The following is a 24,812-nucleotide window of genomic DNA, read 5'->3' as shown; positions in this document are numbered from 1 at the left end:
TGTATATATAATGTACTGTGAATACAGGGGGGTGTACTCACCTACGCTGAGCGCTGTATGTATAATGTACTGTTAATATAAGGGGTGTACTCACTAACGCTGAGCGCTGTATATGAAACGTATTGAGAATACAGGAGGTGTTCTCACTTACGCTGAACGCTGTATATATAATGTACTGAGAATACAGGGGGTGTACTCACGCTGAGCGAATACAGGGTGGTGTACGCACTTATGCTGAGCGCTGCATGTATAATGAACTGTTAATACAGGGGTGTGCACACTTACGCTTAGCGCTGTATGTATAACGTACTGAGAAATCAGGTGGTGTACTCACTTATGCTGAGCGCTTTATATATAGTGTACTGATAATACGAGGGGAGTACTCACTTACGCTGAGAACTGTATGTATAATGTACTGCGGATACAGTTGGGTGTGCTTACTTACGCTGAGCGCTTTATGTATAATGTACTGAGAATACAGGGGGATGTACTCACGCTGAGGGCTATATGTATAACGTACTGTTAATACAGGGGGTATACTCACTTATGCTGAGCGCTGTATGTATAACGTACTGTTAATACAGGGGATGTACTCACTTATGCTGAGCACTGTATATATAACGTACTGTGAATACAGTACATGGGACTATACTAGCTTATTCTGGCATTTGTTTTATCTAATCACTATAGTGCTAGCTAGCTTGCAGGCAGAAATAGAAACATGCATGAAAAAATAACTGTTTCAATTATACCCATGGTCATAATCCAAATAAAGACACATGATAGGAGCATATAAATTTATTATTTTAGTTCAGAACTGAGATGATTTTTTTGAGTCTAAGATCCAAAAAGCATAGAAAAAAAAATTACATTATTAAAGCAACTGATAGTCGTCAATCTTCATCGAATTCACGAATTTCCATATACAACTCTCTTTCGCACCTCTTTCTCCAAGTCCAATACCTTTTCATAAAAAGAGCGGCTGCTTGTGTAATCTAGATCCATCTGAAGCGGAAAAGAAACAGTGTAAATATATTGTGACATGCGCATCGTATTTAGATTAAATTTCACAAAAACCCTGTCTTTTATTACATGTACCATATTACTTATGTGCCCTGTCCGATAAGTGGGAGTGACTTCTATAAAAAGGGTTGTTTTATACTGTAAAGAGGCGTGACCTAATGTGCAACAAAAATGCAGTAGTAAATTTTTGTCACCAAGCAAGTAAACTAATAGATGGTGTAAACTTAGATTATAAAGATGCGTCAGTTTATCAAACAGTATGAACCACCCAATAGGATAGACGAGAAAGTGCTAAAATACATCAGTTTGAGTTTTCACTGTCCAAGGCTACGTCCCCATGATGTGCTTGATGCGTTTTTGAATTTGCGCATTTTTGTTGCATCAAAAACACAGCATTCTACAGTTTCAGCGAAGTAGATGGGATGTATAGAAATCTCATGGCCATTGTGCTTTTATTTTACTTAGCATTAACTGACCAGCGGTCTGCGTTTCTAATCCACAACATGTCAATTTCTCTTGAGAGTTCACAGAGTTATGTGCAGATTTTTCCCATAGGCTTGCATTAGATGCGGAAAATCCACAGGTAAAAAACGCAGTAGAAACGCATGCAATGCACACATGACTATCAATAAAGTTGTCAAAGTCAAATACCAGAAAGTATGAAAAACTAAGCAGCTTTATTTAAAACATGACATTCTAAAAAACGCGAAAAAAAACTGGAGAGTCAAAAATGGGATAAAAGTGCACTAAACCCCCCCCCCCAAAAAAAAAATAAATAAATAAATGAAAAAACAAGTAAAATAATTTACTTAAGTGCAGAAAATCTGCAACATCAAAACTTACAAAAAAAACCTCTTCATCTTGGGAACGTAGTGAAAAAGTATGTTCACACATGACATATATGTATGTTCACATCAGGACATTACTGCCCTTACTGGTGTATGCGACCTGGACCCGGGTCTTCCTCTTTCGGCTTTTGCTCATCGGGCCCCAGCGGCAGGATTCCACTGTTTCAGTAACTAAACGTGTGTCCTCGGGAAGTCTATAATCACAGACCGGCAGCGAACATCGGCGCGCGTGCCACCGGCATAGGACATCACTGTCATGTACCGGCATCTCAGATGGATGAGGGAGAGGATACCGCTGAACGGCAGCCAGGTAAGGAGAAACTGTTTTTTCTAAAGCCACACTATTTGTGCAGTATGGAGACGACATGGTGGCAAAATGGGAGAACACAAGGGGCCTGGAATGAGACATGTGGGGTTCAGAATGGAGTACATATGGGACCAGGATGAAGGGCATTATCACTGCAGAGGCTGATTATGGATATTACTGCAGTGATGTATCTTATTTCAGTGGGGGTTCCTCTAACTCTTCGGGGGTGACACGGTCACTTTTAATTTTCTTCATCTGGTGTAGTGTAGAAGTTGGGGGAAAATTGGGGAATTTGCTCTGGAAGTGGTGCTCTAGATAAATGTCTGTTAATTTCTGCACAGACTGGTCCTGGCTGGAAGAAGTGGTACAAAATAACAACATTTCAGAAAAGGAACATCATACCAACAGTAAAATATGGTGGTGGTAGTGATGGTTTGGCGCGGTTTTGCAGCTTCAGGACCTGGAAGACTTGCTGTGGTATAAGCAACCATGAATTCTGCTGTCTACCAAAAAATACTGAAAATGAATGTCCGACCATCTGTTTATGACCTCAAGCTGAAGCGCACTTGGGTTATGCAGCAGGACAATGATCCAAAACACACCAGCAAGTCCACCTCTGAATGGCTTAAGAAAAACAAAATTAAACCTTTGCAGTGGCCTAGTCAAAGTCATGACTTTAATCCGATTGAGATGCTGTGGCATGACCTTAAAAAGGGGGTTCCTATTCGGAAAACCTCCAGTGTGGCTGAATTACAATAATTTTGCAACGATGTGTGGACCAAAATTCCTCAAGAGGGTTTTAAGACTCATCGCTAGCTTAATTACAGTTGTTGCTGCCAAGGGTGGCAGAACCAGTAATTACGTTTAAGGGGCAATCACTTTTTTTTTTTTTTTTTTTTTTACACAGGGCCCTGTAGGTTTGGATTTCTTTTTCCCTTAAAATTAAGACCTGAATTTCTTTGAATCGTAGCATGATGTCTAGCTTTAGAGGATATTTTAGTCTACTTAACTTTGTCAGGCAGGTCCTATTAATTTCTCCGAGTACTGCAGGAATTAAGTCATAGCTAGACCATTATTTTTAATCTTTAAAGATTCCATAATAACAGGGTCTGTACCACAGGACTGGCGTATAGCAAATGTGCTGCCAATATTCAAAAAGAGGACAAAAACCGAACTTGGAAATTATAGGCCAGTAAGCTTAACCTCTACTGTGGGTAAAATCCTGGACTGTTTCCTAAGAGACGCTATACTAGAATATCTGAAGAAGAATAACCTCATGACCCAATATCAACATGGGTTACGAGGGACGGTTCTTGTTAATCTGATCAGCTTTTATGAAGAGGTAAGTTCCGGACTGGACCAGCTTTTGACACGGTTCCACACAAAAGGTTGATACGAAAAATGAGAACAATGGGGACAGAGGAAAATACATGTATGTGGGTTAAGAACTGGCTCAGTGATAGGAAACAAAGGGGGGTTATTAATGGAAAAAACTCAGACTGGGTCACAGTTAACAGTGGGGTACCACAGGGGTCAGTATTGGGCCAGCTTCTTTTTAACATTTATTAATGACCTTGTAGGGGGCATACAGAGTAGTATTTCAAGATTTGCAGATGACACTAAACTCTGCAGGGTAATCAATACAGAGGAGGACAATTTTATATTATAGGATGATCTACGTAAACTTGAAGCTTGAGCTGATAAATGGCAAATGAGCTTTAATGGGGATAAATGTAAGGTAATGCACTTGGGCAGAGGAAAGAAAATGTATAATTATATGCTTAATTGTAAAACACTGGGCAAAACTGTAACTGAAAAAGACCTGGGTGTATTGGTGGACGACAAGCTCACGTTTGGTGGCCAGTGTCAGGCAGGTGCTGCAAATGCAAATAAAATAATGGGATGCATTAAAAGAGGCATAGATGCTCATGAGGAGAACATAATTTTACCTCTATACAAGTCACTAGTGCGACCACACTTAGAATACTGTGTACAGTTCTGGTCTCCGGTGTATAAGAAAGACATAGCTGAACTAGAGCGGGTGCAGAGAAGAGCGACCAAGGTTATTAGAGGACTGGGGGGTCTGCAATACCAAGACAGGTTATTACACTTGGGGTTATTTAGTTTGGAAAAACGAAGGCTTAGGGGTGATCTTATTACTATGTACAAGTATATGAGGGGACAGTACAAAGACCTTTCCATTGATCTTTTTACTCTGAGGCCAGAGACGGGGACAAGGGGGCATCCTCTATGTCTGGAGGAAAGAAGGTTTAATCAATCACAGACGCGGATTCTTTACTGTAAGAGCAGTGAGACTATGGAACTCTGAGGCATGATGTTGTAATGAGTGATTCATTACTAAAACTTAAGAAGGGCATGGATGCGTTTTTTGAAAAGTATACTATTACAGGTTATATACAGTTAGGTCCATATATATTTGGACAGAGACAACATTTTTCTAATTTTGGTTCTAGACATTACCACAATGAATTTTAAACAAAACAATTCAGATGCAGTTGAAGTTCAGACTTTCAGCTTTCATTTGAAGGTATCCACATTAAAATTGGATGAAGGGTTTAGGAGTTTCAGCTCCTTAACATGTGCCACCCTGTTTTTAAAGGGACCAAAAGTAATAGGACAGATTAAATAATTGTAAATAACATGTTCATTTCTAGTACTTGGTTGAAAACCCTTTGTTGGCAATGACTGCTGAATTCTTGAATTCATGGACATCACCAAACGCTGTTCTTTTTCCCTTAATAATAAAGACCTTCATTTAAAACTTCACTTTGTTTTCACTTGTGTTAACTTTGTCTAATATTTAAATTTGTTGTGTGATCAAAAACATTTAGGTATGACAAACATGCAAAACAATAAGAAATCAGGAAGGGGACAAACTTTTTCACACCACTATATACAGAGCTCCAGTGTATAATGTCACTGGTGATCACTGCATTACCTGTACACTATACACTGTATGCAGAACTCCTATGTATAATGTTACTGGTGAGTCTCTGTATTACCTGTACACTGACAGTAAAACACTATTCTATGTACAGAGCTCCTGTGTATAATGGCACTTATGATAATATTAGTAATGTGTTTTTTTTTTTTTACTAATGATCAGTATTGTAGGTACCATCACATACTGTAACTATGTGGTGGTAATATGTGGTTTGGTCATGGTGTAGCAGTATCTGTTCCTTGTATGTGGCATTATTCGCATTCGGTCACTATGTAGTGGTAATATGCGATCTGTTCATGGGGTGGCGGTATTTGTCACTTGGTTGTAGAATTATTTGGTCACTATGTGGTGGTAATATGTGGTCAGGCAATGGTGTGACCGTATTTGACCCTCGCATGTGGTATTATTGGTCGTGTTAAAAAATGTATGTGACACATCCCAATAAAAATGGAAAATAAATAAAAATAAACCTAAATAAAGAATATTGGATATTTTAAAAATGTTAATATATTAGAGTAAAATAGGGCCCTGCCTGTGTTTTATTTGTCGTGGTGGCAGGCTTAAAGGGGTTGTCCGGTACTTTTTTTAAGCTGCTCAATGTATTCAGCATGTAGGAATAAGTATCTCTGTAAATATCTTGTGTTGCAAATAATGCCTGTGAGGGGCGCTATCACTGGCTTATCACGGGCAACATGTGACCCCCGGCTGCAGCCGGCGCTGACATACGCTTACGTCACGACAAGTCCAGGCAGCAGCCGAGGGTCCCTCTTCCGCGTTCCACCAGTGGCTGCTGGGTTGTGGGTGGGGTTATTCCCCTGGGTCACACCCAGCATCCACCACGCGCTCTCCCTCTCCCCATTCAATGGGAAAGCGCGAGGTGGATGCTGGGTGTGACGTGGGAAATAACCCCGCCCACAACTCAGCAGCCACCGCGGGGACCCCAGCGCTGAGTCATGCCTCACTTGTCGTGACGGGGTCACGTGATGCCTGTGAGCGGCAACTGATAATGCCTGTAAGCGGCACTATCAGCAACATAAGGTATTAACAAATATACTTATGCCCACATGCTGAATACATTGGGCAATTAAAAAAAAAGTACCGGACAACTTCTTTAATAAAATTTTTTAGCCAAAACAAAAGCTGATGGCTAATTGATATGGTGTTCAATGAAATCTATTAATGTGTGATTGGCGAGGACGTGGTGCAGAAGTGGAGTTTTTCTAAGAGTGGGCTGTGGAAGGCTCAAGGGGTGGCCGTGAATCTGGGGTGGAGCCTGAGCGGAGTCTCAAGAGGGCCAAAAAATGTTGCAAGTATAGGGCCCTGAAATTCCTAGTGGCAGCCATGTGTTAAGACATTGCAGGCATTTATTTCTGCAGCCACAACCTTAACTCTTAGCAGTAAATACACTATCTAAAACACAGCAAAAAGCTCTATTTTGTAGGTGGAAAATTCCATTTGGGTTAATAAAAGAAGCATTGAAGACTTACGAGTGCAGTATTTATCAGCATCACTATACAAAGCTATCTTAGGCCATGACCGTATAATACCAGTACTGGAAAAAAATGGTACCGGTGTCAGTGTTTTGGATCAGTATGCCATCAGTGTTTTTCCGGTATGATTTAAGAAAAATCAATTCCAAAGCTTCTGCTATATTTTGCAATTGTAAACACGTACAGCACACATATATGCCATCCATATGCTGTATGTGTTTTATACTGACCCATATACTTGTATTAGCCTTTGTCATCCCTGCTGCTGGTAAAAAAAATGGACATGTGTGCAGCACTATAGGTTATAATGGTACGCATGGTATTTGTGAAAAAAATGGATGCCAGCGTACAGGAGACACATGTGAAGGGGGCCTTATAATTCTGAGGATATTCTGCTAAAACTTAGCACCGCCCACATTAACCCCTTCCCGACCCGTGTCACACCGTTTGTGACATGGAAAACAGTTCGTTCCCGACCCATGTCACAGCGTCTGTGACATGGAGGGAAAGACCCCCTGCAGCGCCTGCGAGCGGGGTCGCTCAGGTGTCACAGTTGCTACTGCAACTGGACATCCTGAAGTCGACCCCCCGGGGGGTGGATTAACCCCCCCGTGCCTGGGACCCCTCCGATTGGCAGTTTCATTAAAAGTGAAAATGAAACAGCCAATCGGTATGAATTAAATATTTCACCAATGAAAATTGGTGTAATATTTAAATCTGGGCATGGCCTGATGCTTACAGCATCAGCCATTGGCTGGGGGGAGTGTCACCTCTGTCCCCCCCTCCCCCCAGATCTGATTGGGGGGCTAGCGTCACATGGATACTAGCCCCAATCAGATGTGGAGGGAGTTTTTAATGATGGCCGCAACTGCCCGTCCATGGATCGGGTGCCGGCCGTTGTGGACCCTCTGCTGCTGCCTCCTGTGGACCCTCTGCTGCTGCCCCCCCGTGGACCCTCTGCAGCTGCCCCCCCGTGGATCGCCTGCTGCCGCCGCTGATCGCCTGCTGCCGCCGCTGATCTGCATCAGGTAGTATTGCCCCCGCTCCCCCCCGACCCTCCCTCCACTCCACCCTGCCCCCCCCTCCACCCCCGACCCCCCCTCCACTTTCATACCTGCACCCCGACCTCCGCTCCCTCTGCTCCCTCTCCCACGTCTTCATCCACCGGCTGCTGCTCTCCTTCTGACAGCCGGTGGACTGTGATCACAGCAGCAGCAGGCTCAGTGTAAATGCCCTGCTCCTGTGATCAAACCCACCATCCCCCAGTCCCAGTGATATCACCCCCCACCTCCCAATAATCACCCCTCCCCCAGTGTTCACCCCCCCTGTCCCCAGTGTTCACCCCCCCTGTCCCCAGTGTTCACCCCCCCTGTCCCCAGTGTTCACCCCCCCTGACCCCAGTGTTCACCCCCCCAGTGTTCACCCCCCCTGTCCCCAGTGTTCACCCCCCCTGTCTCCAGTGTTCACTCCCCATCCCCAGTGTGCACCCCCCCATCCCAGTGATCATCCCCCCCCCCCGCAAACCCAGTGATCACCCCCCTTGCTGCTGCCGGCTCCTGCCCCAGTGATCACCCCCCTTGCTGCTGCCGGCTCCTGCCCCAGTGATCACCCCCCTTGCTACTGCCGGCTCCTGCCCCAGTGATCACCCCCCTTGCTGCAGCTGCTGGCTCCTCCATCTCTTCAGCCCCCCCCCTACGCCTGACAGCCCCCCTACGCCTGACAGCCCCCACACGTGACTGCAGAAGGTTACACCAAGCACACACACACACGTACACTCATACTATAATAAAGTTTTGATTTTTTTTTTTTTTTTTTTTACACACGCACACAGCACACAAAATGTCCCGCCCGTCCCACTCATCCCAGTCTAGGGCGTACTCAGCTTAGTAGGCTATGTCAGACCAACCTGACATACACTACACAATGGTGTCCACTAACAAATTGGAACCATGTTGCGTTTGGAGAGTCCCTGTGTGCCCAAACATTGGAGCTCCCCAACAAGTGACCCCATTTTGGAAACTAGACCCCCCAAGGCACCTATCTAGATGCATAGTGAGCACTTGAAATCCCCAGGTGCTTCACAAATTGATTCATAAAAATGAAAAAGTGGAAAAAAAAACACTTTTTTATTTTTACGGATTAATTTGTGAAGGACCTGGGGGTTCCAAGTGCTCACTATGCATCTAGATAGGTGCCTTGGGGGGTCTAGTTTCCAAAATGGGGTCACTTGTGGGGGAGCTCCAATGTTTGGCCACACAGCGGCTCTCCAAACGCAACATGGTGTCTTCTAACAATTTGAGCCGACAATTTGTTAGCGGACACCATGTTGCTTTTGGAGAGCCGCTGTGTGCCCAAACATTGGAGCTCCCCAACAAGTGACCCCATTTTGGAAACTAGACCCCCCAAGGCACCTATCTAGATGCATAGTGAGCACTTGGAACCCCCAGGTGCTTCACAAATTGATTCATAAAAATGAAAAAGTGGAAAAAAAAACACTTTTTTATTTTTACGGATTAATTTGTGAAGGACCTGGGGGTTCCAAGTGCTCACTATGCATCTAGATAGGTGCCTTGGGGGGTCTAGTTTCCAAAATGGGGTCACTTGTGGGGGAGCTCCAATGTTTGGCCACACAGCGGCTCTCCAAACGCAACATGGTGTCTTCTAACAATTTGAGCCGACAATTTGTTAGCGGACACCATGTTGCTTTTGGAGAGCCGCTGTGTGCCCAAACATTGGAGCTCCCCAACAAGTGACCCCATTTTGGAAACTAGACCCCCTAAGGCACCTATCTAGATGCATAGTGAGCACTTGGAACCCCCAGGTGCTTCACAAATTGATTCATAAAAATGAAAAAGTGGAAAAAAAAACACTTTTTTATTTTTACGGATTAATTTGTGAATGACCTGGGGGTTCCAAGTGCTCACTGTGCATCTAGATAGGTGCCTTGGGGGGTCTAGTTTCCAAAATGGGGTCACTTGTGGGGGAGCTCCAATGTTTGGCCACACAGCGGCTCTCCAAACGCGACATGGTGTCCGCTAACAAATTGAATGGAAAATCGGCTCAAATTGTTAGCGGACACCATGTTGCGTTTGGAGAGCCCCTAATGTGCCTAAACAGTGGAGCTCCCCCACAAGTGACCCCACTTTGGAAACTAGACCCCCCAAGGCACCTATCTAGATGCATAGTGAGCACTTGGAACCCCCAGGTGCTTCACAAAATGATCTGTGAAAACAAAAAAGTACTTTTTTTTTCACAAAAATTTTCTTTTAGCCTAAATTTTTTAATTTTCACATGGGTAACAGGATAAAATGCATCCTAAAATGTATTGGTCAATTTCTCCTGAGTACACTGATACCTCATATGTGGTCGTAAACCACTGTTTGGGCACATGACAGGGCTCAGAAGAGAAGGAGCGCAATTTGACTTTTGGAGCTAATTTTCCATTCAAAAAGTAAAATGGCGCTCCTTCCCTTCTGAGCCCTGCCGTGTGCCCAAACAGTGGTTTATGACCACATATGAGGTATCAGTGTACTAAGGAGAAATTGACCAACAAATTTTAGGATGCATTTTATCCTGTTACCCATGTGAAAATTAAAAAATTTAGGCTAAAAGAAAATTTTTGTTAGAAAAATAAAAATGTTCATTTTTTTCTTCCATGTGGCTTTAGTTCCTGTGATGCACCTGAAGGGTTAATAATCTTCTTGAATGTAGTTTTGAGTAGCTTGAGGGGTGCAGTTTTTGGAATGGTGTCACTTTTGGGTGTTTTCTGTCATGTACACCCCTCAAAGGGACTTCAAATGTGATGTGGTCACTAAAAAAAATGGCTTTGCAAATTTTGCTGGAAAAAAGAAAATTTGCTGATGAACTTTGAACCCTTCTAACTTCCTACCAAAAATTTTTTTTTTTTCAAAAATTGTGCTGATGTAAAGTAGACATGTGGGAAATGTTATTTATTAACTATTTTGTGTCACATCACGCTCTAGTTTAGCAGAATAAAAATTCAAAATTTGAAAATTGCAAAATTTTCAAAATTTTTCCCATATTTTTGATTTTTTCACAAATAAACGCAAATATTATCGACCTAAATTTAATACTAACATGAAGCCCAATATGTCACGAAAAAACAATCTCAGAATCGCTAGGATCCGTTGAAGTGTTCCAGAGTTTTTACTTCGTAAAGGGACACTGGTCAGAATTGACAAAAATGCCAAGGTCTTTAGGGTCAAAATAGGCTGGGTCCTGAAGGGGTTAATTGGAAGCTGCACAGACCTCAATTTACACTACGTAGTTTCGTAGTATTGATGTAGCCGGGTTATAGGAACATAGGCACTAATTCACTGGCTCTGACCCTATTGTTTTCAGGAGGAGTCTCTGAGCATACTCTCATCTAGAAAAAGATCATTGTGAAGAGAGGATGAGGTGAGCGGTTACCAGCACCTATTGTGATAAGTAAATCTTGTATTATCTACTGTGTACAGAAGTTATACATGTCATTGTAATACTGTATCATAATGAGACTGCTTAAAAGTTATCTGGAAAGAACCGCAAGTATGAACCTAGTATTAGGCTTAGATGCCAGAGTGAATATATATACATACACACACAGTGGGTACGGAAAGTATTCAGACCCCTTTAAATTTTTCACTCTTTGTTTCATTGCAGCCATTTGGTAAATTCTAAAAAGTTAATTTTCTCTCATTAAAGTACACTCTGCACCCCATCGTGACTGAAAAAAACAGAAATGTAGAAATTTTTGCAAATTTATTAAAAAAGAAAAACTGAACTATCACATGGTCATAAATATTCAGACTTTTTGCTCAGACACTCATATTTAAGTCACATGCTGTCCATTTCCTTGTGATCCTCCTTGAGATGATTCTACGCCTTCATTGGAGTCCAGCTGTGTTTAATTAAACTGATAGGACTTGATTTGGAAAGGCACACACCTGTCTATATAAGACCTCACAGCTCACAGTGCATGTCAGACGAAATGAGAATCATGAGCTCAAAAGGCAATGCCCAAGGAGCTCAGAGACACAGTTATGGCAAGGCACAGATCTGGCCTTGTTACAAAAGAATTTCTGCAGTACTCAAGGTTCCTAAGAGCACAGTGGCCTCCATAATCCTTAAGTTGAAGAGGTTTGGGACCACCAGAAGTCTTCCTAGACCTGGCTGTCCAGCCAAACTGAGCAATGGTGGGAGAAGAGCCTTAGTGAGAGAGGTAAAGAAGAACCCCAATATCACTGTGGCCGAGCTCCATAGATGCAGTAGGGAGATGAGAGAAAGTTCCACAAAGTCAACTATCACTGCAGCCCTCCACCAATCGGGTCTTTATGGCAGAGTGGCCCGATGGAAGCCTCTCCTCAGTGCAAGACATATGAAAGCCCGCATAGAGTTTGCTCAAAAACACATGAAGGACTCCCAGACTATCAGAAATAATATTCTCTGGTCTGATGAGACAAAGATAGAACTTTTTGGTGAAAATTCTAAGCGGTATGTGTGCAGAAAATCAGGCACTGCTCATCACCTGCCCAATACAATCCCAACAGTGAAACATGGTGGTGGCAGTATCATGCTATGGGGGTGTTTTGCAGCTGCAGGGACAGGACGACTGGTTGCAATTGAAGGAAACATGAATGCGGCCGAGTACAGAGATATCCTGGAAGAAAACCTCTTCCAGAGTGCTCTGGACCTCAGACCTGACCGAAGGTTCACCTTCCAAGACAATGACCCTAAGCACACAGCTAAAATAACAAAGGAGTGGCTTCAGAGCAACTCTGTGACCATTCTTGACTGGCCCAGCCAGAGCCCTGACCTAAACCCAATTGAGAATCTCTGGAGAGAGCTGAAAATGGCAGTCCACCAACGTTCACCATCCAACCTGACGGAACTTGAGAGGATCTGCAAGGAAGAATGGCAGAGGATCCCCAAATCCAGGTGTGGAAAACTTGCTGCATCATTGCCAAGAAGACTCATGGCTGTACTAGCTCAAAAGGGTGGTTCTACTCAATACTGAGAAAAGGGTCTGAATACTTATGAACATGGGGTATTTCAGGTTTTTCTTTAAGAAGTTGGCAAACATTTCTACATTTCTGTTTTTTTTCAGTCAAGATAGGGTGCAGAGTGTACTTTGATGATAAAAAAAAAGTGATTTTTTTTTAGAATTTACCAAATGGCTGCAATGAAACAGAGTGAAAAATTTAAAGGGGTCTGAATACTTTCCGTACCCACTGTATATGCACACATACATAGTATATACACACACATATACATATACACAGTACAGACCAAAAGTTAGGACACACCTTCTCATTTAAAGAAATTTCTGTATTTTAAGGACTATGAAAATTGTACATTCACACTGAAGGCATCAAAACTATGAATTAACACATGTGGAATTATATACTTAACAAAAAAGTGTGAAACAACTGAAATATATGTCTTATATTCTAGGTTCTTCAAAAGTAGCCACCTTTTGCTTTGATGACCGCTTTTGGCTCTTGATGAGCTTCAAGAGGTAGTCACCGGAAATGGTCTTCCAACAATCTTGAAGGAGTTCCCAGAGATGCCTAGCACTTGTTGGCCCTTTTGCCTTCACTCTGCAGTCCAGCTCACCCCAAACCATCTCGATTGGGTTCAGGTCTGGTGACTGTGGAGGCCAGGTCATCTGGCATAGCACCCCATCACTCCCCCTCTTGGTCAAATAGCCCTTACACAGCCTGGAGGTGTGTTTGGGGTCATTGTCCTGTTGAAAAATAAATAATGGTCCAACTAAACGCAAACGGGATGGAATAGCATGCCGCTGCAAGACGCTGTGGTAGCCATGCTGGTTCAGTATGCCTTCAATTTTGAAAAAAATCCCCAACAGTGTCACTAGCAAAGCATCCCCACACCATCACACCTACTACTCCTCCATGCTTCATGGTGGGAACCAGGCATGTAGAGTCCATCCGTTCACCTTTTCTGCGTCACACAAAGACACGGTGGTTGGAACCAAAGTTCTCAAATTTGGACTCATCAGACCATAGCACAGATTTACACTGGTCTAATGTCCATTCCTAGTGTTCTTTAGCCCAAACAAGTCTCTTCTGCTTGTTGCCGGTCCTTAGCAGTGGTTTCCTAGCAGCTATTTTACCATGAAGGCCTGCTGCACAAAATCTCCTCTTAATAGTTGTTGAAGAGATGTGTCTGCTGCTAGAACTCTGTGTGGCATTGACCTTGTCTCTAATCTGAGCTGCTGTTAACCTGCGATTCCTGAGGCTGGTGACTCAGATAAACTTACCCTCAGAAGTAGAGGTGACTCTTGGTCTTCCTTTCCTCGGGCGGTCCTGATGTGAGACAGTTTCTTTGTAGCGCTTGATGGTTTTTGCAACTGAACTTGGGGACACTTTCAAAGTTTTCCCAATTTTTTGGATTGACTGACATTCATTTCTTAAAGTAATGACGGCCACTTGTTTTTCTTTACTTAGCTGCTTTTTTCTTGCCATAATACAAATTCTAACAGTCTATTCAGTAGGACTATCAGCTGTGTATCTACCAGATTTCTGCACAACACAATTGATGGTCCCAACCCCATTTATAAGGCAAGAAATCCCACTTATTAAACCTGACAGGGCACACCTGTGAAGTGAAAACCATTTCCGGTGACTACCTCTTGAAGCTCATCAAAAGAATGCCAAGAGGGTGCAAAGCAGTCATCAAAGCAAAAGGTGGCTACTTTGAAGAACCTAGAATATAAGACATATTTTCAGTTGTTTCACACTTTTTTTGTGAAGTATATAATTCCACATGTGTTAATTCATAGTTTTGATGCCTTCAGTGTGCATGTACAATTTTCATAGTCAAGAAAATACAGAAAAATCTTTAAATGAGAAGATGTGTCCAAACTTTTGGTCTGTACTAATTATTATTATATATATATATACGAGAGTGGATAGGTGGGTGAGCACGAGAGGGGGGAGATTCTCAACGCTGCAAAGCCTGCCCCCACTGTGACATTACCGCCCTCCCGATACTAGCTATATACATCTATCTATCTGTCCAGTGTTTTACAATTAAGTATATAATTATACATTTTATTTCCTCTGCCCAAGTGCATTGCCTTACATTTATCCCCATTAAAGCTCATTTGCCATTTCTCAGCCCAAGCTTCTAGTTTACATAGATCCTCCTGTAATATAAAATTGTCCTCCTCTGTATTGATTACCCTGCAGAGTTTCGTGTCATCTGCAAATATTGAAATATTACTCTGTATGCCTCCTACATGGTCATTAATAAATATGTTAAAAAGAAGGGGGCCCAATACTGACCCCTGTGGTACCCCACTGTTAACTGAGACCCAGTCTGAGTGTTTTCCATTAATAACCACCCTTTGTTTCCTATCACTGAACCAGTTCTTAACCCACATGCATATATTTTCCCCTATCCCCATTGTTCTAATTTTATGTATCAACCTTTTATGTGGAACCGTATCAAATGCTTTTGAAAAGTCCATATACACAACATCCACTGCATTTCCTTGGTCCAGTCCTGAACTTGCTTCCTCATAAAAACTGATCAGATTAGTTTGACAGGAACGGTCCCTCGTAAACCGATGTTGATATTGGGTCATGAGGTTATTCTTCTTCAGATACTCTATTATAGCATCTCTTAGGAAACCCTCCAGGATTTTACCCACAGTAGAGGTTAAGCTTACTGGCCTATAATTTACAAGTTCAGTTTTTGTCCCCTTTTTGAAAATTGGCAGCACATTTGCTATACGCCAGTCCTGTGGTACAGACACTTATTATGGAATATTTAAAGATGAAAAATAATGGTCTATCTATGAGGTTACTTAATTCCTGCAGTACTCGCGGGTGTATCCCATCCGAGTCCAGGGATTTGTCAACTTTAGTGATTTTTAGACGCCGCCGTAATTCCTGTTGGGTTAAAACCTACAAAAGACAAAAATATATCGCATACCCTACCATCATTATATATAAATGTAAAGCAAAGTTGCATAATAAATATAGGGTACTTAGTGAACTATTTTTGATCAAAAAAAGTATACAAGCCGTCCCACCAGCGGCAAGGTGACCCTAAATTGGGACGGTACCTATACTGTCTATATTAAAAACCTTACTGTATATCAAAGTTGAAGTAATGCATATAAAAGGGTAGACAAATAGGACCGGGTCCCAACTCCAGACCACCTAGGCCCGTGGTAAGCTACATATATACTAATCAGCTCAACAAAGGGGATGCCACACCCTTAAATTGCACAGAATGCAAACTCCTGTTTCTTGCATGTCTACCATCTTAGACCTCAGTTCACATTGCTTGGTTTTTTGTCTTTTTTGCATTTTGTGCAATTTAAGGGTGTGGCATCCCCTTTGTTGAGCTGATTAGTATATATGTAGCTTACCACGGGCCTAGGTGGTCTGGAGTTGGGACCCGGTCCTATTTGTCTACCCTTTTATATGCATTACTTCAACTTTGATATACAGTAAGGTTTTTAATATAGACAGTATAGGTACCGTCCCAATTTAGGGTCACCTTGCCGCTGGTGGGACGGCTTGTATACTTTTTTTGATCAAAAATAGTTCACTAAGTACCCTATATTTATTATGCAACTTTGCTTTACATTTATATATAATGATGGTAGGGTATGAGATATATTTTTGTCTTTTGTAGGTTTTGCTTCTTTTTGCTAGTGTGAACATGCTCCTGTTTCTTGCATGTCTACCATCTTAGACCTCAGTTCACATTGCTTGTTTTTTTTTCCTGTTGGGTTAAGCAAGTGACATTTAATGGAGGATTTTTGTTATCACTAATCATGTTTTCTGTCATGCGATTTTCTTATGTAAAAACGCTTAACAAAAAATCATTTAGCATATTGGCCTTTTCCTCATCCTCATCCACCATTTCACCCAGACTATTTTTAAGGGGGCCAACACTATCATTTTTTAGCTTTTTACTATTTATGTAGTTAAAGAATATTTTAGGATTATTTTTACTTTCTCTGGCAATGATTCTCTCTGACTCAATCTTTGCTGCCTAGATTTGTTTTTTACAGAATTTATTTAATTTTCTATATTAATTTAATGCCTCATCACTACCTACTTGCTTTAGTTCTCTAAATGCTTTCTTTGTGTCACTTATTGCGCCCCTTACAGCTCTATTTAGCCATAGTGGTTTCCTCCTATTTCTAGCATGGTTATTCCCATAGGGTATATATTGTACACAGGTCCTGTTCAGGATGCTAATAAAGGTTTCCCATTTGCTTTGTGTAGTTTTATGTCTCAGGATATCATCCCAGTTTATTGCACTAAGATCATCTCTCAACCGTTGGAAATTTGCCTTCCTGAAGTTTAGTGTCCTTGTAATCCCTCTACTACACATCTTATTAAAGGTTACATGAAAGCTTATTATTTTGTGATCACTATTACCCAAGTGACCCCCAACTCGTATATGTGATATGCGGTCTGGTCTATTGGTTAATATTAGGCCTAGCAGTGCCCCCCTTCTTGTTGGGTCCTGAACCAGTTGTGAAAGGTAATTGTCTCTCATAGTTGTCAAAAACCTATTACCTTTGCCTGAACTACAGGTTTCTGTCCCCCAATGTATTTCAGGGTAGTTGAAGTCCCCCATAATAATGACTTCTCCTTGAGTTGCTGCTTCATCTATTTGCTTTACGAGGATACTGTCCGCTGCTTCCATTATTTTTGGAGACTTATAACAAACCCCTATCAGTAATTTATTATTTTTTCCCCCTCCCCTTATCTCCACCCACAGGGACTCTACATTTCCATTAGATTCACATATATTCTCCCGCAAGATGGGTTTTAAGGATGATTTTACATATAAACACACCCCCCCCTCGCTTGTTTGCACGGTCATTTCTGAACAGACTATAGCCCTGTAAATTAACTGCCCAGTCATAGCTCTCATCCAGCAACGTCTCAGATATCCCTCCATGTCATAATTATTTTCCAACAAAATTAATTCTAATTCCTCCATTTTGTTGGTGAGGCTTCTGGCATTCGTGTATATGCATTTTATGTATCTCTCTGTACCTCTATTCCTTCTTACTTTATTGACTGTTCTAACCCCACCACCAATTTCTTTATTTGTGCCCAGGTCACTATCTGTACTATCTTCCCCACCTATAAAATGAAAACCCCCCCCCCCAATCCCTAGTTTAAACATTCCTCCAACCTTCTAGCCATTTCCTCCCCCAGCACAGCTGCACCCTCCCCATTGAGGTGCAGCCGGTCCCTAGCATAGAGTCTGTAGCCAACTGAGAAGTCGGCTCAGTTCTCCAGGAACCCAAATCCCTCCGTCCTACACCAGTTCTTGAGCCACTTATTTATCTCCCTAATCTTCCGTTGCCTCTCTGGCGTGGCACGTGGTACAGGTAGTATTTCAGAGAATAGCACCTTGGAGGTCCTTGCTTTAAGCTTGCAGCCCAATTCCCTGAAATCATCTTTAAGGACCTTCCACCTACCTCTAACTTTGACATTTGTGCCAATGTGCACCATGACCGCTGGGTCCTCACCAGCCCCTCCCAGTAATCTATCAACCCGATTAGCGATGTGCCAGACTCGAGCGCCAGGTAGGCAGCACACTGTTCGACGATCCCTGTCTTTGTGACATATTGCCCTATCTGTTCCCCTAATAATTGAGTCCCCCTGTGAGGAAAGCCGGCCGGTGGGTGCAGCTCTCTGGCGCCCCCTTACCTCTCAGGTCAGTCAAGGTACTGCACCTAGAGAAAGTAGTGCCAGGAAGCTGCAACCAGCGCAGGGAACCCGGTAGAGTGTTATCCCTTCAACGTCACTAAACCGTAACGTCACTACACAGCACAACTCGCTAGCGCCCTCTTAGCCTCAGGTCAGTCAGGGAACTGCACCTAGGATAAGCGGTCGCCAGAAAGACTGTCCTGTAACCTACTGGGTATCGGGGCCCTCTGTAGTGAGGGCGGTATATATATCTTCCTTGGCCGCGCCAGGAATATATATATCTGAACCTCCGACAGTCACTACCAGCCTTCCCCAATCCCCAGTTGGTATGCTGCCACCAGTCCCTATTTTAGATATACGCCCAGTCCGTGAATGGGCCTATATGGGGTCAGGAACCAACCCTGGGTAGCGTTTTTGGCTTGAGCCGAGCTCACACGGACGTGCGTTTGTTATGCAGAATAAAAGGCAGGCCCACAATTAATTGAGGTAATTGATTATAATAATACACTAGATACACGATATACAATTAAATATACACAGGTATAAGGTCAGGCTAAAAGATACAACAATGGAATACAACACACAGAATCACCACAGCATATCAGTTACCGGTTTGTTGATTTTCTTGTGACGCAGGGAGAGGATTCTGCGGCCGCAGGCACGGTTCTTTGTTACAGGCTGAGGCCTACCACCGCATGGTCAAACTGCTCCTCCCCTTGGTGGCCTCAGCTGGTGTTCAGATGTTCAGCACCCAGCTCTTGGGTCAAGACTGAGTGATCTCTTGTCTGTCCTGCTATCTTACCTGCCCCGTCCCGTCCACTCCTGGTGGGGTCAGCTGGCTCAGTCTCCACCCTCAGGTCTAACTTCGATCAGAAGCCCAAATTCTAAGGAACCCAATAACTTCTTCTGGGATGGTCTCATGATACCCCCAGGGGTTCCCATGGATTCGGGCCACCGTGACCGACCTTTTGATATCAATTATGATACCATACGGTCCTCAGGAATGGCTCAGCGCTATATCTTGGCTTCCAGAGCACGTACAAACGTCTACCGCGGAGGCTTGTGTGCGCAATGGCTCCGGGACGCGTGATATTTTTTATTGGCCCATCCCACGCAACATGCGTGTACTATTCATGTTTCTATATCTTATGCCTCCATGCTTGTGACAGACAAAGAAACTAGTCCTATGGGACAAATGGTCAGAGTTACAGATGGACTAAGCACCCCCCTGCTGGCTGTATTTCCTCTCGAAGTCTTTGAAGCTCCTAGCATTCAAGTGTTAAGTAGGCCCTGGGGGCTTCTTATCTCACAGGAGCCTGGATGGGGGAAACTATCTAGTTGACGTTTTAACAGAAGGTCCCAAGGGTGGGGGCTGCTGAAGTGTGGCCATTCCTGGATATGATTTATCATTACCAAGAAGGCGGCTACGGGTTCATCACACCTCCCCCTATACGAGGGCGCGAGGGGGTAGCACATTCCTGTGTTCCCCTGTGCGTCCTTCTGCACCCTCCCCTTGCCGGGATAACCCGTCAGCGTTACCGTGGTCACGGCCTCTTCTGTGGCGAATGGAGAAGTGGTACTGCTGGAGAGCGAGGCTCCAGCGTAGCAACCTGCCATTCGACCCAGAGACCGTGTGTAACCAGCTGAGGGGGTTGTGGTCCGTCTCCACGGTGAAATGGCTCCCGTACAAGTAGGGCTTACTGTGGAGTAAGCTACCTCCCGGGGCAGTAGCTTCCTGCTCAGGTACAAGACAGGATGTTCCTGGCCTGTCGTGTTGACCTGACTTAGCACAGCACCGAGGCCAAAGTCACTGGCTTCGGTCTGTACCACAAACGGCCGGTCGAAGTCGGCAGCTTGCAGTACAGGGGAGCTACTTAGGGCAGCCTTGAGTGCCCCGAAAGCTGTCTCGCAGGCGACTGTCCAGTCGACTGCAACGGGCAGCTTCTTCTTGGTGAGGTCCGTCAGGGGCTTGGCCAGGGTGCTATAGTGTGGGACGAACCTCCTATAGTACCCGGCGGTCCCCAAGAAGGACATCACCTGCTTTTTGATCCTAGGAGTGGGCCAGGATGCGATGGCATCCACTTTCCCAGGTTCTGGCTTCAGAACCCCCCCGCCTACCCGGTGACCCAGGTAGAGGACCTCACTCATGCCCAGCTGGCACTTTTCCGGCTTGATGGTCAAGCCTGCCCGGTGGATCCGACCGAGCACCTGCCGCAGGTGCTCTAGGTGATCCTCCCAGGTGGGACTGAAGACTGCAATACCGTCCAAGTACGCAGCCGCGTACCCTTCAAGTCCCTCAAGCAGCGTATTGACCATCCGCTGAAAAGTGGCAGGGGCATTCTTCATGCCGAATGGCATCACTGTGGACTCGTACAGTCCAAAAGGGGTGATAAAGGCAGAGTGTTCCCTTGCCGCGGGGGTCAGAGGAATCTGCCAGTACCCCCGGCTCAGATCCATGATGGTCAGGTACTTAGCCCCGGCCATCCGATCGAGCAGGTCATCGATGCGTGGTATGGGGAACGCATCGGTGGCCGTTACAGCGTTGAGCCCCCGGTAGTCCACGCAGAACCGTGTAGTTCGGTCCTTTTTTGGAACGAGGACTACAGGCGAGGCCCACGCGCTGTTGGATGCCTGGATCACCCCCAGCTTCAGCATCTCGTCTATCTCTTGGCGCATGTTTCCCTGCACCTCGAAAGAGACCCGATATGCTGAACGCCGGATCGGCGGGTGATCGCCAGTGTCCACGTCGTGGACAGCCATCTCAGTCCTTCCGGGCAGGCTGCTGAACAGCCCCCGGAAGGGGTGCAGGGTGGCCCCCAGCTGGGACCGTTGGTCCTCCGTGAGCTGGTGGCCAACCCCCACATCCTCGATGGACCCACCCGCCTTGGCTTGGGTGAGCAGATCCAGGAGGGTTTCTACCTCTCCTTCCTCGGGAAGGTTGCACACTGGGTGGGCAGTCGCTTCCCGCTCATGATGAGCCTTCATCATGTTCACGTGGAAGGCCTTCCTCCTTCCACGGGCGTGATCCAGGGTGACCAGATAGGTGACGGCGTTGAGTTTCTGGTGCACGAAGTATGGACCTTCCCAGGCTGCCTGAAGCTTGTTCTGTGGTACGGGGACCAGTACCCACACTTTTTGACCCACCTGGTAGGTCCTCTCACAAGCATTCTGGTCGTACCACTGCTTCTGGTCGGCCTGGGCCATATTGTCCTGCACCAGCTTTGCCAAGGCCATCATCCTGTCCCGGTGGCGCACGACATACTCGATGACCGACACCTCGGGGGTGGCTAAATCCCCTTCCCATGCTTCCTTCACCAGAGCCAGGGGGCCCCGTACCCGTCGCCTGTACAGGAGCTCAAAGGGGGAGAACCCCGTTGAGGCCTGCGGAACCTCCCGGTAAGCAAATAGGAGGTGTGGGAGATAACGCTCCCAGTCTCTCCCGTGGGAGTCGACCAACATCTTAAGCATCTGCTTTAAGGTGCCATTGAACCGCTCACACAGGCCATTAGTCTGTGGGTGATACGGGCTGGCCACCAGATGTTGCACCTGCATTTGCTTACAGAGGGACTCCATCAGCCGCAACATGAACTGGGTCCCTCGGTCGGTGAGCATTTCCTGGGGGAACCCCACTCTGGAGAACATCTCCAGTAAGGCGGTAGCCACCTTGTCGGCCCGAATGGACGACAAAGCTACCGCTTCCGGGTACCGGGTGGCATAGTCCACTACCGTGAGTATGAAGCATTTCCCGGAGTGGCTGGGAGTGGACAGAGGTCCAATAAGATCCACAGCGACCCTCGAGAAAGACTCTTCGATGATTGGCAGAGTTACCAGTGGGGCTTTGGGGCGCGGCCCCGCCTTCCCCACCCTCTGACAGGTGTCACACGAACGGCAGTAGGCACCCACCGCGGCTCCCATCCCAGGCCAGTAGAAATGCTGAGCTATCCTGGCCTTGGTTTTAGCAATCCCTAGGTGTCCGGCCATCGGAATCTCGTGTGCGATCCGCAACAATTCCGCCCTGAACGGATAGGGTACCACTAACTGTCGGTCCCTGGGCCACGCCTCCGGTGAACCCTGCTGGACCGTTACCCGGTACAGCCGTCCCTGGTCCCAGACCACACGCTCGCAGTCTGACTCCATGAGAGGCTGTGCCGCCTGTTCCTTGAGAGCTTTCAGGCTGTCTGCTTCCAAAGCAGCCTGAAATTCCTGACTCGATGTGGCCAGAATCGACGAAACTGCCACATCCTCCGTCAGCCCCTCCGGGCATGTCACCTGGCCGCTGTCTGACCCGGCAGCCACTTGGTCAGAAGTGGGGAAGCCGTCGGACCTCTGCAAGGCTCCTTGGGCTCCGGCGCTCCCACTCCTGGTGACAGCGGCTATGACCGCTGTGACCGTGGGTAGTGCCCGCTTCCCCTCTGTTTCTGACCAAGCCGCCCGATCAGGCAGGCTTCCTAGGCCTTTGGACATCTCGGATGTGGGGAACTCCTGCCCTGGGGTCTTACCTGGCAGCTCCTCTCTTGGGACACCCCCACCCCCCATGGCCTGTTCCTCCCCCTGCAGTGGGCCTATACTCAGCGGCCTGGATACCCCTGGGAGCCCTACACTGCCGGTAGCTGCCCCCCTCTCCATCCCTGAGCTTCCCTCTACAGAATCCTGCCCGCCCCCTCCCTCACCGGAGGACAAGAGGTCACGGCACGCCGGCTGAGCACCTCTGCGGGCATCCCCACACTCCCCACCTGCTCTCACTAACCCTGTTTGTGTTGTGTCTGTGCAGGTGTTACCCTCAGGTTTCACTCCCTCCTCCTCAGCAGGATGCACACTACATACAACATGGTTGGCATTAGCAGCAGACAAATCAATACACTCTTGGGGGGCCGAACTTGGGGGTTCAGAGGGTACATACTGCGATACTAGACGCCCCAAGTCGGTCCCTAATAAAACATTTGCGGGAATATTTGGCGTTACTCCCACCTCCCGCATCCCCCTCCCGGCACCCCAGTCCAAATACACCATGGCAACGGGAAGTGCCGGCTCCACGCCTCCAACCCCGGAGACAGAAAGTCTTTCCTGGTACCAAGTCCTGGGGGGACACCACCTCAGGCCGTACCAGTGTTCGTTCAGCGCCAGTGTCCCGCAGTCCCATGACCGCAGAACAGCCTATGGTGACGGGTTGGATGTTGTCCAGGGACCTACCACCACCCCCTCCCACACACAAAACATTGGGCGCTCTCTGGGACTGGGATGGGGTCTTTTGGCGCTGGGGACACTCCGCCCTAAAGTGTCCTGGTTTGTTGCATAGATGACAACGTCTTACGTCTGGTCCTTGCCTGGAGAGGGCAACAGGGGGATACACCCCTTGTGTTCTAGGGGCCGGGGAAACAGGGGCAGGATTGGACTTACCCCCTCTCCAGGTGCTGCTGGCAGACTTCTTCAGCTCAGGCGACCTGTTATTGGCATACTCGTCTGCCAGGGCGGCTGTAGCAGAAGCCCCTGTTGGTTTTCGGTCACGGAGGAACTGTCGGAGGTCCTCTTTGCAGTTCCACAAGAACTGCTCTGTGACGAACAGTTCCTGGACCTCCTGGCGGGTAGTAAGCGCTAGACCCGAGGTCCAGTGCTCTGCGGCTCTCAACAGCGCCCGCATATGATCGGTCCAGGTGTCCTTGGGGCCACGCAGCAGGCTCCGGAACTTCTGGCGGTACGACTCGGGAGTGAGGTTGTACTGCCGGATCAGGGCCCGCTTGATGCAGTCGTAGTCCTGTATCTCCCCGGCAGGTAAGTCCCCCAAGGCATCCAGGGACTTACCCCTCAAACGGGGGGTCAGGTATCTGGCCCACTGATCCCGGGCCAGATGGTGCTGAAGACAGGTCCTTTCAAATGCCACCAGAAAGGAGTCCAGGTCTCCATCCTTCTCCAGTAGAGGGAAGTCCTCAGCTCGGACTTTGGACGACTTGGTCTCCTGATGGGTTAGTTGCTCTAGCGGAAGCCCCCGCTGGGCCAGGTCCAGTCGGTGCTGGCGCTCCGCAGCTCGCTCTGCACGCTCCGCAGCCTCCCGGCGCTCTGCAGCTTCACGCTCCGCAGCCCGCTCCGCAGCCCGCTCTGCACGCTCCTCAGCCTCCCGGCGCTCCGCAGCTTCGCGCTCCTCCTCCGATGCTGCCAGGAGGGTTTTGTAGACGGCATCGCCATGAGACCGGAGACTTGCCATAGCCGCTTGTAAAAGGGCTTGTGATCTGGACAGGCTGGGCTGGGTAGGTGGTGGGCAGCCCACTGCGGGACCGTATACTGGGGACTGGCTCCCTGAGGTGCCCGGGCTGGACTCCTCCTCGCCATGCGTAACATTGTCCTCCCCTCCTGCCACACGGACCGTAGCATTAGCCACCTGCAGGGTCTTGCTCCTGGTGCCCTCTGCCATCTTGGTAACCGACACCGCTGCAACCCTGAGTTTGCACACACCTTGTTATACTTTTA

General features: G+C 46.4%; 1 protein-coding gene across 2 annotated transcripts in view; it reads right to left on the bottom strand.

Moving 5' to 3' along the window:
* Positions 1-783: 783 nt before the first annotated feature.
* Positions 784-24,812, bottom strand: part of HSD17B7 (hydroxysteroid 17-beta dehydrogenase 7) — a 116,037-nt gene continuing 92,008 nt past the window's right edge. For both annotated transcript variants that reach the window (XM_073643026.1, XM_073643027.1), the window contains one exon: positions 784-1,005. In XM_073643026.1, the coding sequence (XP_073499127.1) occupies positions 910-1,005 (96 nt within the window). In that variant the 3' untranslated portion in view covers positions 784-909. The remainder of the gene's footprint in view (positions 1,006-24,812) is intronic.

This window comes from Phyllobates terribilis, unplaced genomic scaffold, assembly GCF_046119375.1.
Source record: "Phyllobates terribilis strain yellow unplaced genomic scaffold, ASM4611937v1 Scaffold_8__6_contigs__length_399053987, whole genome shotgun sequence".
In the NCBI taxonomy this organism is placed as follows: Eukaryota; Metazoa; Chordata; class Amphibia; order Anura; family Dendrobatidae; genus Phyllobates; species Phyllobates terribilis.
The sequence above is the reverse complement of the archived record's forward strand: the minus strand, read 5'-3'. Positions and strand labels throughout refer to the sequence as shown.